The sequence below is a fragment of the Pan troglodytes genome, chromosome 7 (assembly GCF_028858775.2).
Source record: "Pan troglodytes isolate AG18354 chromosome 7, NHGRI_mPanTro3-v2.0_pri, whole genome shotgun sequence".
Lineage (NCBI taxonomy): Eukaryota > Metazoa > Chordata > Mammalia > Primates > Hominidae > Pan > Pan troglodytes.
In genome coordinates, this window is record NC_072405.2 from 58,991,648 (window position 1) to 59,009,576 (window position 17,929).

A 17,929-nucleotide genomic window follows, 5' to 3' on the forward strand; every position below is an offset into this window, starting at 1 on the left:
GTATATACACTTTTTTTTATTTTTAATTTTTTGAGTCAGGGTCTCCCTCTGTTACCAAGCTTGGGTGCAGTGGCATGATCGTAGCTCACCACAGCCTCAAACTATTTGGTTCAAGCTGTCCTGCCTCAGCCTCCCAAGTAGCTTGGCCTACAGGTGCATACCACCATGCTTGGCTAAGCTTTTTTATCTTTTGTAGAGACAGGGTCTCACAATGTTGCTTAGCCTGTTCTCAAAGGCTAGGCCTCATGCAACCCTCCCACTCTGGCCTCCTAAAGCACTGGGACTAAAGGCATGAGTCACTGCACCCAGCCTCAAATACATTTTTACTAATAATTTAAAAATATTCTCGGAACAAATTTACTCAATTGTTCTTTCTATATTACGCCAAGAGGCACTGTTGGGACTACATGTTCAAATACAATTCATTCGATGATTTGAATTAGTGAATTTTTATCTCACACAGCCTTTTAAATATATATTTGTCTAAATCAATTAGAAGTCCCATGCCAGAGTTTTCAGTTAGAGAAACAGTAGATTAGACAAAAGGAAATAATGATGTTTAATACAGGGCTCCTCAGAGACATTACCATCTAAATAAGTGTTAAGAAATAGGAGACAGGAAGAGGTGCAGTGGCTTGCACCTGTAAACCCAGTGCTTTGGGAGGCAAAGGTGAGATCACTTGAGGCCAGGAGTTGGAGACCAGCCTAGACAACATAAACCACATTTCTACAAAAAATTAAAAAATTAGTTGAGCATGGTGGCATATGCCTGTAGTCCTAGATACTGGAGAGGCTGATGCAGAAGGATCTCTTTAGCCCAGGAATTCAAGGTTACAATGAGTTATAATGAAGCCACTGCATTCCAGCCTCGGCAACAGAGTAAGACTGTGTCTCTTAAAAGAAAAGAAAAGCAATAAAAGAATAGAACAGGGGATGAATATATGGGCAGTGGCTCCTAGTTCCTCCATTTCAATCCAGAGAATTCACCACTAACTGACCTTGGTAAAGTTACTTAACATCACTGTGGTTCTGTTTATATTACAGATGCATATTTGCAGAAACAAAAGTGGAATTGTGCAATTTTCAATTCTTTGCAAAGCTAACAAGGAATATTTAAATTTTAAATAGTCTCCATTATCTAATGACCTTAAGTCACATATGAAGGACCTGCTACAAACTACAATTTTCAGTGGGCTTTAGGGAATGTTAATCTCCTTTTTCACCACTACACCTGTAGCAAGAGAGAAAAACCCAAAACCCTGAGAGCTTGCCCGGGGAATGAATCAAAGGGAATGAAGCAAGAAACCTCGGAAGTGCTGTAAATGTGATCTGTAAAAGAATTTATAGGAAAGGGCCTTTTTTTGTAATTTATTCTCTTTAATTAGATTTTTGTAAAATTATCTAGGGAGGTAAGTTCTGTGCCTAAGTCTTCTAAGATGGAATGCTATTACTTCCTTGGGACCAAGGACCCCATTGTTCATTTAAAATAGCATCAAAAATACTTAGGAATAAATTTAGCAAAATTATAAAATACCTATTCTGAAAACTAAAAATCATGAGTAAAAGAAATTAAAGAGAGCCTAAATAAATGAAAAGACATACCATTTTCATGTATTAGAAAACTCAATATTATTGTTTATATTATCATAATAATCCCAAAATTGATCTACATTATAAATCCCTATAAAAAAATCCCAGCTGATTTCCTTGCAGGAATAGACAAACTGATCCTAAAATTCATAAGGAGATGAAAGAGATTTCAAATAGCTAAAACAATCTTGAAAAAAACAAAAGAGTTTGAGGGTTCATATTTCCTGATTTCAAAGCTTACTATGAATAGACAGTAATCTAAGGTGTGTGGTACTGGCATAACGATAGACATAATAGATCAGTGGAATAGAATTGAGAGTTCAGAAATAAACAAATTCATAGTCGACTTACTTTTAGTAAGAGTACCCAAACCAGTGAAGAAAGGACTGTCTTTTCAACAAATGGTTCTGCGACAACTGAATATTTACACATATAATAATGAATTTTGAAACCTACCTCACACCACATACAAAAGTTAATTCAAACTGCATGAAAAATCTAAATTTAAGAACTAAAACTATTAAAACTCAGAAGGAAACATACATTGGTTTCCTTCTGTCAAAACATACAATTTTGACATTGGTTCAGGCAATGGTTTTGTAAATTTGACATCAAGGTGCAAATTACACAAAACACAGAAAAAACAGATAAATGGCACATCATAAAAATTTAAAACTTTTGTGCTTCAAATAACACTATCAATACAGTGAAAAGACAATACACAAAAAGGGAGAACATTTTTGTAAATCACAAATCTAGTGTGGTATTTATATCCAGAAAGTGTAAAAAGTTCTCACAACTCAATTAAACGGGCAATCAAAAAATGGGCAAATAATTTGACTAGATGTTTCACTAAAGAAGGTATATAAATCGTAAGCAAATGAACAAAGTGCCATCAGGGAAATTTACATCAAAACCATTATATACAACTTTATATCAATTAGGGTGGCTATAATCACAAAGAAAGATAATAAGGTTTATTGAGAATATGTAGAAATTGAAATTCTCATACATTGTTGATGAGAATATAAAGTGACATGGCCACATTGAAAAACAGTCTGACAATTCCCATTTTCAATACTTGGTATATATGCAAGAGAAATTTTTACAAATGTGCCATAAAATGCTTGCACATGAATGTTACAGCAGCTTTATTCACAGTAGCCAAATAAATTAATTGTGGTGATGAATGCACAACTGTGACTATGCTAAAAGTCATTGAATTGCACGATTTAAATGGGTTAATTTCATGACATATGAATTATATCTCAAAAAATATATTCTTAGAAAGATAAAAACTGTGTATATTCACATATCTATAAATATTTTTATGCATAAACATCAGTATCAATATTAAGCTAAACATAAGTTTATACTGATGTCCCCAACTAGTTTCCACAACTTCATGAAATTTTTAGCCTCCTCATCTTGCTTATCTGTGAATTCTTCTCTAACACTGAGAAACCTGGATTCCCTTCATCCACCACCCGTTTACTTGTTAAATTTCAATATACATGTATAATAGTATTAGGATTGTTAACCTGTATGTACTGTGAAAGGGCCATTTATGCAAAGTAGCCCCCACGTGCTGAAGAAGCCAAGAAACCAAAGAATGAGGCGGACAAATCGACTTTGTTCTAAGCGGTGTTTTATTGGCAGAACTTGCAGACAGAAATGTGGTCTTGGTTGGCTGCAAGGCAAGTAGATCTCCGCACTGTTACTCCTCAGATCCAGGGCTTGTATACCATAAGGAAGGGTATAGATGCTCCAGCAAGACATTTAAATGCGACCATTCAGAAAAGGCAAGAATGACATGTTCTTACAACAGAGATGATAAATCAGGATGGTAAAGCAGAAATCAAAATGCATTCATGGGACTGGGATAGTTAGAAATCGACATGGAATTCCAAGATGGAATCACTCTTGTCTTCACACCATACCCTGATGTGAAACAACTTTATCAACCAGAATACAGTTCCATGTGCAGTTCCTTTAGCCTTTCATCTTTAGCCTTTGTCTTACAGATGCTTGTGCCTTACTTCATTTCCACAGTGACTTAGGTAAGCACATCTTCCCCCTGCCCCATCGCTGAGGTTGTAACATACATTTGTAATATAGTTCAAGTGTCACAGACTGCATTCCTTCTTTAGTCCTGAATGATTTTTAAACATTTGCATACATTAAGATTACTCTTGGTGCTCTAAAGTTCTATGGGCTTTGACAATGTATAATGGTATGCAATTTCTATTGTAATATCATATAGAATAGTTTCCTTAACATGGAGATTCTGTGTCAATGTGGGTTTATCATTTGTAACAAATGTTCCCCTCTGATAGGAGATATTGATAACGTGGGAGGCTATGCATGCAGAATCTCCATGTCTTTTTGCAGCTTGATTGCTCATTTTTAAAATTATTCAATACTTCACTATATAGATGTACCACAGTTTGTTTATTCATTCACTTATTGAAGGACATCTTATTTGGCTATTCATACTTATTGGTGATAATGGATACAGGTAGTATAAATATCTGCATGCAGATTTTTGTATAAACATAAACTTTCAAATTATTTGGGTAAAGACCTAGGAGTATCATTCCCAGATCATATGTTAAGACTAGGGTTAGCTTTGTAAGAAACTGCAAAAATCTCTTTTGCATTCACACCAATAAGAAATGAAAATTAACCGTGAACAGTATTCTTGAAAGCATTTGGTATTGTCAATGTTTTGGATTTTAGCCGTTTTAATAAGTGTATAATATTATCTCATTGTTATTTTAATTTGCAATTCCCCCCTGACAAATGATGTTGAACATGTCTTCATAGGCTTGCTTGCTATTTGCATATCTTTCTTGATTAAGTGTTTGCTCAAATACTTCAGCCACTTTTTAATTGGGTTGTTTGTGTTCTTACTGAGTGTTATGAGTTATTTGTATATTTTGGATACAAGTCTTCTATCAGATATGTGATTTACAAATATTTTCCTCTAGTCCACAGCTTGTCTTTTTATTCTCTTAGCAGTATCTTTCACAAAGCAAAGTTATTAATTTTAATATATTCTAATTTATCAACATTTTTATAAATCATACTTTTGGTGTTGTATCTAAAAACTCGTCACTAAACCAAAAATCACATGGGTTTTCTCCTGTATTTTCTTCTAGTACTACTGTGTTTTTAATATTTAAGCCTATCTATGATACACTGTGTTAATTTTTGTGAAGAGCATAGTATACATGCCTTTTCTTCTTATGGATGTCCAATTCCTCCAGCACTGTTTGTTGGAAAAAAATATCTTTGCTTTTCTCTATTGAATTGTTTTTATTCTTTTGTCAAATATTAGTTGATTCTACTTTTTTGTTTCCTTTTTTTTTTTTTTGGCCACCTGTTCTGTACCAGTGGTGTAAATGCTTTTTCTGTCAAAAATGCCATGTTGTGTTGTGTACTAAAACTTTATAGTAAGTCCTAGGTCAAGCATCCTGAGTCCTCCAACTTTATTCTTCTTCAGTATTGTACTGGTTATTATAGGTCTTTTGGCTGTCCATCTAAACCTAAAAATTAGTTTGCTAGTATCCACAAATAGCTTGCTGGGATTTTTATTGGAAATGCATAGATTTTAAAAATCAAGTTGGAAAGGAATGACATCTTAAAAATATTGAGTCTTTCAATTCATGAATACGGTTATCTCTTCATGTTTTGAACATATTTGTTTTTTTCTCTAGATTTTTTAGTTTCATATATAAATCCTATTAGTATTATGTTAGATTTATACCAAAATATTTTTCTTTTATTTTTATTTACATTTTATTTTTTATTTTATTTATTTATTCATTTTTTTGAGACTCTGTCTCACTCTATTGCCCAGGCTGGAGTGCAGTGGCACAATCTCAGCTACTGCAACCTCCACCTCCCGGGTTCAAGTGATTCTCCTGTCTCAGCTTCCCAAGTAGCTGGGATTACAGTGCACATCTCCATGCTCGGCTAATTTTTTCTATTTAGTAGAGATGGGGTTTCACCATGTCGGCCAGGCTGGTCTCGAAATCCTGACCTCCAGTGATCCACCCGCCTCGGCCTCCCAAAGTGCTGGGATTACAGGCATGAGCCACTGCACCAGGCCACAAAATATTTCCCTTTTAGTATGTGTTACTGTAAATGGCATTATGCTTTTAATTTTCAATTCCAATTTCTCATTGCTGATATGTAAGAAAGCAATTTAATTTGTATAATAATTCCATATTCTATGAACTTGCTATAATTACTTACCACTTCTAGAAGAATTTTTTTTTCAATTCTTTGGGATTTTATACATTGACAAAAAACAGAGACAGTTCTCTATTTTTGTTCATTTCATAAGCCTTTATTTCATAGTATTTCATCACTGCACTAGCTAGAACATCAAGATATTGAATAGCAATGGCAAACAGGGACATCCTGGCCTTATTCCCAATCTTGCAGGGAAAATATTACATTTCTCCCCCTTTTTACTACATTGCACCATGAGTTTTCTGTTTTGTTTTGTTTTGTTTTTTTTTTTCATTCTAATTCTTCATTTTATCTCAGGCCTGTTGGGATAGAAAGAACAGCAGAGATCAGAGAAACCTTGGTTTCAATCACAACTTGGATCTTGGTCAAGTTAATTTCACTCTTTTACATTTTGATTTTCTCATCTGTTAATTAGAAATACAATTTCCTACACCAGTGGGTTGCTGTGATAATTACTTAGAATAATGTTTGAATGAATATTTATTCATTTAACATTTTAATACCTAACTTTGATTCATGACCTGTGCTAAGTGCTTGTGAGATAACTTTGTGTAAGACATAGGTCCAGCTCTCAGAAAACTTGGAGGAAAAAAGTCGAGGGCATAGTTCTCTTCAATAAACAATTCTAAGTGCTATGAGAGCTATAAGTACACATAGTAGATTTTTATTTTTTTTATTATTATACGTTAAGTTCTAGGGTACATGTGCACAACGTGCAGGTTTTTTACATATGTATACATGTGCCATGCTGGTGTGCTGCACCCATTAACTCATCATTTGCATTAGGTATATCTCCTAATGCTATCCCTCCCCGCTCCCCCTACCCCATTGACAGTCCCCAGTGTGTGATGTTCCCCTTCCTGTGTCCAAGTGTTCTCATTGTTCAATTCCCACCTATGAGTGAGAACATGAGGTGTTTGGTTTTCTGTCCTTGCGATAGTTTGCTGAGAATGATGGTTGCCAGCTTCATCCATGTCCCTACAAAGGACATGAACTCATCCTTTTTTATGGCTGCATAGTATTCCATGGTATATGTGTGCCACATTTTCTTAATCCAGTCCATCATTGATGGACATTTGGGTTGGTTCCAAGTCTTTGCTATTGTGAATAGTGCCACAATAAATATACGTGTGCATGTGTCTTTATAGCAGCATGATTTATAATCCTTTGGGTAGATACTCAGTAATAGGATGGCTAGGTCAAATGGTATTTCTAGTTCTAGATCCTTGAGGAATCCCCACACTGTCTTCTACAATGTTTGAACTAGTTTACAGTCCCACCAATGGTGTAAAAGTGTTCCTATTTCTCCACATCCTCTCCAGCACCTGTTGTTTCCTGACTTTTGAATGATCGCCATTCTAACTGGTGTGAGATGGTATCTCATTGTGGTTTTGATTTGCTTTTCTCTGATGGCCAGTGATGATGAGCCTTTATTCATGTGTCTGTTAGCTGCATAAATGTCATCTTTTGAGAAATGTCTGTTCATATGTACACATAGTAGATTTTTAATAATTAGAGGCCATCATCCTCATTATTCCTTTTCCAACTTCAGCTACTCTTCCTCAGTTGTCAAAAAGAACTATTAACATTCTCTATTTTCTTTCCATTATTGTTCTACAAACAATAATGTATTGGTTTCTGTAACACAAAATTAATACAAACAATTTTCCAATGATAATCTCTTTAGTTTCTGCATGATTTCCACTTCTTCCTAACTTTTTTCCATACAAATCTCAAAATTTCAATACCTGAGATATGTGATGCCAACTTTTTTTTGGTGTCATGTATATTTTTCTTCCAATATAGTTCATATAATCTTTCTCTATATGCAACTTATAATATAATATTCCAAAAAGCAGGGATGCTAGTTATATTTTTCTACAAAGCATACTCAGTATTTAATACAAGGCTTTTTTTGTAACAATGATGTTGATTATTTAAGTGTGCAGCAAGTCTTGATACAGTCCGATATTAATCTTGGGCTCAATCCTTTGCATTTTTGTAACGAAAAAGATGATTAAATAAAGGCATTTTATATGTATGAGACTGTATAGGAGCATCAGCCTGGATTTTGTGTTTTACAAAATAAAATCACTGACAATACTTTGGTCTCCCAAAGGACGGTGCTTTGTTACCTGGCAACAGTCTTTACGACACTCATGATGTGTTAACTAAATATACTTTCAGATCAGCTTCCAGATATTGTCTGATTTATGAGCTGAGTATTTGAAATGGTTCATTTCTTCTTTTTATTATGTCTATTTTGGGAGGAGGAAAGAAGCAGAGGTGTAAGGGGATAAAATGGCAGAGCTACCGCAAACACAAACAACTGGGAATATATTAGCAGAGGCCACACCAAGAACAGTTATTTCCCTTTTCATGCTTCCTGATGCCTGCAGTGACCAATGTGCAATCTTGGTTTTAAAACACTAAGTAACTTGTTTTGCCTTGTCTCTCCTAACTTTCTTAAAAGTAAGCTAATGAAGAAGCAGCATCTGGAGACACTGGCTATAATTTGCATGTTATGTGTGTGTGCCCAGGTGTTTAATAAAACATTAAGATAAGTGCTGTTTTTGAGATTCTTTTGGTGGTTTCTGCTGACTCTTTAGTCTCTCCAAAATCTTTTCTGCATCAGCAGTTTTGTATTTGATTTGGAACATGTTCTAAATATTCTCCACCAGAGATTAGAGAGTGGGCTTGTAGAGCATGAGTAAAGAAGTTCAAAGAAACGGTTTTTGAGGACCCTGGAATGCTTGTTGTTTCTGTCAAAGGAAAGCAGCATTTCAGTATGCATTTAGCTATTGAGCAGCAATTACTGACCGAGTTTTCCTCATGGCCAATTATTGCTAGGCAAAATGCCCTACAAAATTTAGGGGATGGCATTTGCTGATTAAAATGCATTTGCTCTGACTGAAATTTGTATTTTAAGACAACTGATATGGGTTGTCTGGATGACTGCACCACTGATTTTGATACTGTTTTAAGGAATCACATATTTACTTTTTACAGAAAAGAAAAAAAAAAATAGTTCCTGTCATCCGAGAATTTTAGTTTAGTTGGGTTGTCAGTTTTCTAAAAGCAGTTTACCTATCTATTTTGTAGGAAAAATAGTCACGATTTAATTCACCTATTCCTGAATCTTAGTCTTCCAGTATTTGAGTTATTCTATGATGTAAATATATTAAAATGACTATTACATAAGAATCCCTATATAGAATATCAGATTGTGTGTGTGTGCGTGCATGTGTGTGTGTAAATACTAAATTTCTACTCTATGCCAGGGTCTTTTACAAATGTTAATTCTCAAGCCAAACCTTTTAATTGCTATGTATTATTTATAAGCATTTTCCAAATTTGAAAACAGAGGCTCACAGGGCATAAGTAATTTGCTGAATGGATGAAGTTGTATGAAGCTGTGGCTATTAGCATCATTGGCACATTGTCTAACTTCAATTCCAGTATTGTTTGCAATATTCAACTTCTCTTTAATGAACCATTTAATGAGAAATAATAAATATTAATTAATTATTCGACAGATTGCATTTCTCCTTTTCAATAAAAAGACATTTCTAATACATAGTTTATTTTAAATTATTCATAGATTTTGTGTACTTATAATGCACACGTTTAACCTTCCTTTTTGCTTTTGTATATGCAGCCCTGTTTATATGTGTAGGTTTTGCAATATAAATTCTAAAATATATCTTCCCGTATTTGTGGTTGCATTCCTGGGGTAATGCAACAAACAGTATGCTGAAAAATAAAAACAGACTTTGTGGTAGTATTTAATACAAATAGTTCGTCTTATATTTCAAGTTGCTTTGCATAAATTGTTATACACATAGAAACTTATTTGTACAATTATAATTTTAATGTTGGTTTGAAAGTATGATTAGATGACAGATTATAAGAGTAACATAAGTATTTTTGAAATAGATGAAATTACTCAGCACATTGTCAAAATAAAGAAAATTTATTTTATCGAATGCTACTCATTTGCATTCAATAGTAATAATAATAATTTCTAAGTAAATATGCACCATCTTCATCAAAAAGTCTTATTTTCAAAATTCAAAATAAATCAATAATAGTATACCTCAAATTCTGGTATGGCGATCTTGTTCTTTACGTATTATTTTGTTCTATTTATAGAAACCAAACTTTTGGCTAAACAAGGAAGTTTTTAACCTTGCCAAAATGAAGAGTCTTATGCTATCTTAAAATATTTAGCAAGAGCCACCAGAAGCACACATTTTTCCAATTTTCACTAGTTCTTTTAAAGTAATATTATCTGTTCCACACAGTTTCCGCAGAACAAGAGAATGAGGGAAGCAATTCATCTGTAAGAAAGAGGGCAGTATTTATATTTGGAAATGGATAATGTGGGCAAAAGGTATTTGTAGAGATATAGGGACCAGATAACAAACATCTACCCCAGATGCAGGGGAAAAGGGTCAGTGTCTCAAATGATTCTGCATAGGGGAATGTTCAAGAATATTGATGTAATGGAGCAAGCTATAAGTTAAAGCGTTCAGCCCTATAGCATGCCTCCGCAGTAAGCACTATGTAAAGATGACTGCCCAAAATCAGAGCAGTATCGATTTTTCAAATTGAAAATTACAGGATTTGTCTAAACGTAGCTCTTTGTTCTCATGTCATCATCTTTGTGATTTTGAAGTTTTATAGGCCAGTGATTGAATTACTTCTACTGTGGAGAGAAAAAGAAACTGATTTTTAAAGTTGATAATTCAATTATCATTATTACTTAGATGTGTAATTTATTCATTTTATGAACAAGCAATTAATTTATTTTGGACTTGGTTTATTCACTTTCAATCTAAAACACACACATGTATCATTTCTGTGCTGGCCACGGCAGCCTCCCAGCTTATCTCCCAAATTCCAGGCAGTGATGGAGACAGGGCCATGGTTTACCAGGATCATATTTACCATTGCCTCTGAGTTACTTTTATATAACCTAAAACTTATCATTTCTTAGAAAATAAGAATACGTAATGTGGAAATAAGAAGAGGTATAAAAGTTAAGATTCCAAAATATGTCCAAAATAATCATTGAGAAGAACTTATTTTTAAGAGTTTAGGAGTTTATAACACTTCAGTCCCTTTTATTTTAACAAGTAGCCCTTTGATTTAAAAGTCAAAGACTATTTATTACAAGATGTGGAGGCACTATCCCAGCACAAAAGAGTTCTCTTTTGTTTTAAAGAGCAAAAGCAAAACCCAGAAGAAAACCAAAAAAACAACAAAAAATGGTGTGTAAGTATAGTATTAGGAAACACTAACCATTCTTAAAAATCCTGTCTTTCAGGAAAGAACGGTGACCATCAGAAGACAAACAGTAGGAGGATTTGGATTAAGCATAAAGGTAGCCTGCCTTTCTAGTCTATCCTTACAAAGGCCATGCCATAAGAGCTGAACTTTGGTGCATTTCAATGTTTGCTGATTAGTAATTAGACAAGGATGGCTATAGCAAACTCCTTAATATTTGGATGGGGATGTAAATTAGATAGGTTCTCACAGAATTCCTGCAAACTCTTACCATTTGATTTAGAAAGTTTAGCAAAGAATATGGGAATTTACCTTATGATTGAATTTAACTCATTAACTTTCTTTGTCTGGTTTTTCTGAAATGTTAAATATGATGTCGTGTGCATATCATTCTTTAACCAACTGGAGTAGGAAATGATGATCTGCAGTAAATAGAACAATAACAAGTTTCACACGAATAAAGCCCAATAGTAAGTGAGATATTGTATTCTGTTCATCTTGTTTATTTTTCATTTTTAAAAAAGAAATCAGTAAATTTAATTGTATAGTGCTAATCATATAGGATAGACTTAAAGTCTTTGCATATGCTTTATTTTAAAAGTGAACTTATGTGTTCATTTAAATTTATTATCAAATTTTAAAGGCCTTTATTTTGTATATTATTGACTATTGGAGATGTACCATATCTACAATTTATTATCATTGAAATAAAGGATAAATTTTTAAAGCATAGGAAATTATGTAAATATTGAAGAGTTAATCTCATGACTGCAATGCCTTTGTCAAACCTACATCTCTTCATAGATGAATGAAGTTTAACTTTATAATTCTTGGGTTAGTTATTTGACTTATATAGGGTGAAAATAATTTATATATTTGAAGTACACATTGCTTGAAATTTCAACACAACTCATGTCATATATGTATGGAAAGCAGAACTCTAAATTTTGTGAACATCAGCTCTAGTTGACTTTGTGAAAATGACTCAGAGTAGAAATCAGTATGCAATAGCGTTGTATTGTCAGTGATAAGAAAAGAATATTGCTATAAAGAGCACTAGCTTTAAAACATATTTTGTACATTCAGTTTATCAAAGTGAAACTTTATCTTATCACCAACTAAGACCAGGGAGGCATGCAGAACAAATTATAGGATGTGCAATGTATTCTATGAGAATTTAATCACTCAATAAATGAGATTTTTTTTGGTTTTGCTTTTTTTTTTTTTTTTTTTTGGCCAGGCTGTTTATCTGTTTATTGAGATTGCTGTAAAGAATTTAAAAGTACCACTAAAGATACTAGAAAATCCATGAATAAAATCCAATAGTGAGAGCTGATTTCATCTGAAATCATCATTTTTACTGAACCAGGCACTAACTCTATTTCTGGTAGTAGAGCTTCCATTAATTTTGTGTCACCTAGAAATGTTCTTTTCCTTTTTTTGTTGTTTTTTGTATTTTTAATTTAAACCCAATAATGCAATGCTATTTATTTTTACTAAAATGCCACATTTTAACCTAGTTTTTAAAGCATCAATAATTTTTCTAAATAAATCTTTTCATTTTAATATTTTCATTATTTCAATCCAAACAAAACTATTGTATATATAATAAATAGAATATTTTTTGAATTAAATAAGTATGAATTTTCCATTCAAATATTGACCAAAAAGTGGTATTTGAGCTATGATCAATATCTTATATTAGAGTTAACAAAAAAGAACTTTTTGCAAAATTCTTATGACACACTCTGACAAGAAATACAAACATCAAGACTTTTATTTAGAATATTACTCATTCATCCTAAAGAAATTCCTTTTATGGTTTCTAATTTTTACTTTCTCATACTTACCTCTGAACTTCATTTTTCTATTTTTTAAACTATCTTTTATTGTGATTATTTAGATCAAAATATGATTCTTTCTTTTAACTAGCAATGTTATTACAAAAATCTCTTTCCCTGTCATATAGGAATTGAATAAACTACTGTGTTTATTTGTTAGCACTATTTTCCTTAGATCTGAGAATTTTAAAAAATGTATAAACTTTTTAAAAAATATCATTCTAGGCTAGAAGCAGAATTAGTATTTTAATGTTGAACTATTTATTTACAGTTTTCAGGAGCAATTTGAGCCACTAATAAAAATATGCATATAAATACATAAACGCATATCTTACCACTATTTGCTTCAGTTAAGTAATCCTCACTGGCACACACCGGAAAGACTCATGGTGAGAATTATTAATTAAAACCTTTATGGTCTCGACTTAAGATGACAGAAGGAAGATGATATGTTAGACAACTGAAAAGCCATTTACCAATGTAGTTAAGACTCCTACAGGTGCTTGTGAATTCCGCTGGACTCAGAACACATGGTATTTTAGTTTTATGTTAAAAACACATTCTTTAAAAAAAAAAAAACTTGGTTAAAGGGTAATGAATGTCCTTTTTAGACAGAATTCAGTCAAATGCTCTAACATGTGCTGCTAGAAGTCAAAGCCAGCTGGCCACGCCCTACACTCTTGACAGATCTTGGCTTGGGGACTTTCCTGTCACAGTCACCACTGTGCAGCATGGTAATTCCTCACATCTCCCCACAAACTGGACAAGGACAGTGTGATGGGGCTTCTTGTGTAGGTCTGAGTCCATTGTTTTGTTGATTAATATGTCTCAATGGCTGTGGGCTGTGGGCAACATGATGTCTCTGTAGCTACCAGTGTCCACAAATCCTTGATGTCTGCTGCTCATGTGCAATATTGATGTCTCTCTGAAGCCCTGTCTCCAGCCAGGGTACCTTGTAGGGTACAAGTTGGTGGGAAAATAAAAGTTAGCCTTTACCTTCATTTTTCTTCTTTACCTTATATAAGACATTGTACAAACTTCTGGGACAAAACGTGCAGGTGGCTTGGAGGTTGAGGCAGTTCGGTGTCCCTACGGCTTTATTCTAGGACTTTAACTCTTCCCTTGAAGTACTAATGCTAGATATGATGCAGACCACATTGACGAGGGTTCCTATGTCAAAAATTCCTGAAATCCCAAAGAATAAGAGAAAAATATATATTTAGTAGAAATGAAAGGAATATTGAAACAGCTTTACATTTTAAAAATATGACTTAAGTAAGTCCGAATCCTTTTTCTTTTCAAATTTAGTCTAGTTTTCTTTCCATTATTCCTTAATTTTTCTCTTTAAATTTTTTGAAGCATATTCTTTGGAGTTTCTTACCAAATCTGAGCCTGTCCTTTGAAAGTCATACTTACCATTTCTTCAAATCATCTCCAAAAATGCTAGACACTCAATTTGAAACACAGCCACCCAAAAAGAGTTCTGACATCAATTACATTGAGATTTAGGGTAGGAATTACTGATTTATCTTCATGGACTTATTTGTCCTTTAGATTCCTAAACTCCTATTGTTTTATAACAGGAATGTTTTACCATTAAAAGCTAAAGACCAAAATTGCCTGTTTCTCCATGTTAATTCTAAATAATAAGAAAAAAAAAGCAAAAGTAAAGCCCGAAATGACGTATGAGCACAATGTCCAGCTTTAGCGCATGCTGCACATGGAAAAGCAGATGCCTTGACTAGGGAGGTGCCACACACAGGCTGACACTCTCGCATCCCCATCTCCCAGTTTTGATGGACTATTTGCACTCAGCTCCTAAAGTGAAAAGAAATCCTTTTTAACCTCTGGGGAGAATGTCCCTTCCTGGTTGTGCTACTTTCTCTGCTTTCTTGTCTCATTCTACAGTTATTCTTTCATTGCTGTTTAGCAACTGTAGAAGGATCAAATGAGTAACTGAGCCATAATATAATGAGATGAAATTTGGAGTCATGACACACACATTTACACCGGTCCCTCCACTGTCTTTAAGTGAAGCAAATCCCTACTTTAGAGCCTGGAAGGAGACAGCCATGCCTCCTTCCTCTCTTATTGGAACCCTTCTAGGGCTTTATGCACCTGGCTCACTCCTGCTCCCAGCCCTCCAGGCATCCTTGCTTATCCAAGATATTCTTTCTCTCAGGTTGCCTTTCAGAGGCATCCTCACTCCTGCTGTAACTTTTGGGATTTTTTGACAGTGATTTAGATTTCTTCCTGCCTGTTATTATTTAATTTTCCTTTGTTAAAACATCTCTCAGAAATCACACACTTGTGTGCCTTTTTTTCTTTGTATTAATTTGTCTATCAGTAAAAAAAAAAAAAAAAAAAAAAAATCAAGCTCTTCAATTTACTTTTCACAAAAATTTCAACAAAAAGCCCTATCTGGGCTTCCCCCAAAGCTGGACAAAAGAACCACTAAACTTTCAACTCATAATCATATAGTCTGCTGCCTGTTCTCAGGCAGAAACTGCTCCTTTGAAGTGGGCAGATTCAGCAGGCTGGGGGCATCCTGCACATGGCCTCGGGCCTGGCTGCTTTTCCCTGCTTGCAGCACCATTTCTCCTGGCATTTCCTGGTTCTTCTCCCAGCCCCACCAACTCTTGTCTCCTTCCCCTCTCAAGTGCCCATCCTCTGGGCTGGACCATCCAGAGACTTGGCATTTATATAAATAACTTTAATAGTTTCCTCAACTACATCTGCAGAGATCACCAAATTTCTGCATCGTAGGATCCAATATTATTGTATTTTGCCTTATTCTTCGTATCGGGATTACCATAGGGATAGTCATGTTAAAGCAAGCCATCATCTTGCCCTTGCGAGGCTTTATTTATCTCTCATATCTTTTAAAATTCAATACTATCTAGCTGCACATTATTAAATTATACTTCTGTTCATTGTCATTTAAAAATTTACCTTTGAGGGAAAGGATGTTTTAAATGTTATTACTATAAATATATTTTATGCAGTATTTTCCAACAGACACAATTTTCTTATGCAAATAATAAATTATCTATGTCCATTAAATAAATGTATGCAATCAAAGGTGATTTCTATTTGGAAGATTTAACACTACAGCAATAAAAAATATAATTATAATCATTATTACTCTTAATCATCTTCTTATTTCTAAATAATTGCCAATATTTATAACCCACTTATTAAGTGCCAGATTCTGAGCTAAATACTTTATATTTAGTTCAATTTGCCTTTATTATCCAGTGGAGTAGATAACTATTGTTATATCTTCCACAGACAATGAGATTAAGTGTCAAGAGGTTAAGTAATTCATCAATTGTTATAAGCAGTAGAGTTGGACCTCAGTCCCCCTAGAAGCCGATGACAAAGTCCTTACTCTTAATAACTATGCTTAGAACTATAAAACCTGAAATAAATTACCTCAAAACTCTCTACTCAGGGACATAGATCATGTTTCCTCTCTATGCTGTTTACTTTCTGGTTTATTTAAAACTGAAATAAGGCCAGGCACGGTGGCTCATACCTGTAATCCCAGGACTTTAGGAGGCCGAGGCAGGCAGATCATTTGAGGTCAGGAGCTTGAGACCAGCTTGACCAACATGGTGAAACTCTGTCTCTACTAAAAATAAAAAAAAATTATCCAGGCATGGTGGCACATGCCTGTAGTCCCAGCTACTTGGGAGGCTGAGACAGGAGAATCACTTGAACCGGGGAGGCAGAGGTCGCAGTGAGCTGAGATCACGCCTCTGCATTCCAGCCTGGGTGACACAGTGAGTCTCTGTTTCAAAAAAATTACAATAAAATAAAATAAAACAAAACTGAAATAAATGTGTAGATCAAGTAAGCAGTTTTGTAAGATAAAGGGTTGAGTACTAATCGTTTCAAATTTTCCAAATAAAATATATATATTAGTTGTAATAAATGTATGCCTTTTAACTTATTAGTGGTATCTGGGCAAAAATATTTAACTAACAACCATTGCTATAAGTGCATGGACATGCTTGCATACATTTTCCTGCATTCTGCTTCCCCTGCCATTTTTACTCAAGTCTGATTCACTTGTTTTCACTCTAGACAAAATGAATATGTCCATTTCCATCATAAAAGTAGATAACAGGGACGGGCACAGGGCTCACACTTGTAATCCCAACATTTTGGGAAGCCAAGGCGGGTGGATCACAAGGTCAAGAGATTAAGACCATCCTGGCCAACATGGTGAAACTCCAACTCTACTAAAAATACAGAAATTATCCAGGCATGGTGGCACACACCTGTAGTCCCAGCTATTCTGGAGGCTGAGGCAGGAGAATCGCTTGAACCTGGGAGGCAGAGGTTGCAGTGAGCCAAGATTGTGCCACTGCACTCCAGCCTGGGCGACAGAGCAAGACTCCATCTCAGAAAAAAAAAAAAAAAAAAAAAAAAAAAAAAGAGATAACAGGCAGACAGTAAAGCTTAAATTGAGGGTTATGGATTAGTCCCAAAAATGAGTTGAAACCACTGGTCAATTATCATTTCAAAGACCATTACATTTTTTTTCATTAAATAGCTTTATTGAGGTATAATTCCAATACCATACAATTTACCCATTTAAAGTGTACAATTAAATTGTTTTTAGTATATCCGCAGATCTTTGCAAGTATCACGGCAGTCAATTTTAGAACATTCTATCACTTTCAGAAGAAATCTCATATTTATTCATCACCCTTTTATCCCCTATCTCCCCTCTTTCAACCCTGAGCAATGACCATTTCCCTATTTTAGACTTTCATATGAAGGTAATCATATAGCATGTGAGAAAGACAATTATTTTTTGCCAAAATCAAATGAAGTATGTTGGCAGGTAAAGATAGCATCCAGAAGGATGATGGCACATGCCCGTATTCCTCCAGGTGATATTCCTCTACTTGCCTCTTCTGTAGTTGTCCATTGCAGCT

General features: G+C 34.3%; 1 protein-coding gene across 8 annotated transcripts in view; it reads left to right on the top strand.

The window, feature by feature from the left end:
* Positions 1–17,929, top strand: part of SNTG1 (syntrophin gamma 1) — an 869,847-nt gene that overhangs the window by 503,680 nt on the left and 348,238 nt on the right. For 7 of the 8 annotated variants that reach the window (XM_009455347.5, XM_009455346.5, XM_016959458.4 and 4 more), the window contains one exon: positions 11,180–11,236. The exons of the other annotated variant lie outside the window; for it this stretch is intronic. In XM_009455347.5, the coding sequence (XP_009453622.1) occupies positions 11,180–11,236 (57 nt within the window). The remainder of the gene's footprint in view (positions 1–11,179; positions 11,237–17,929) is intronic. 8 annotated transcript variants of the gene reach the window in all.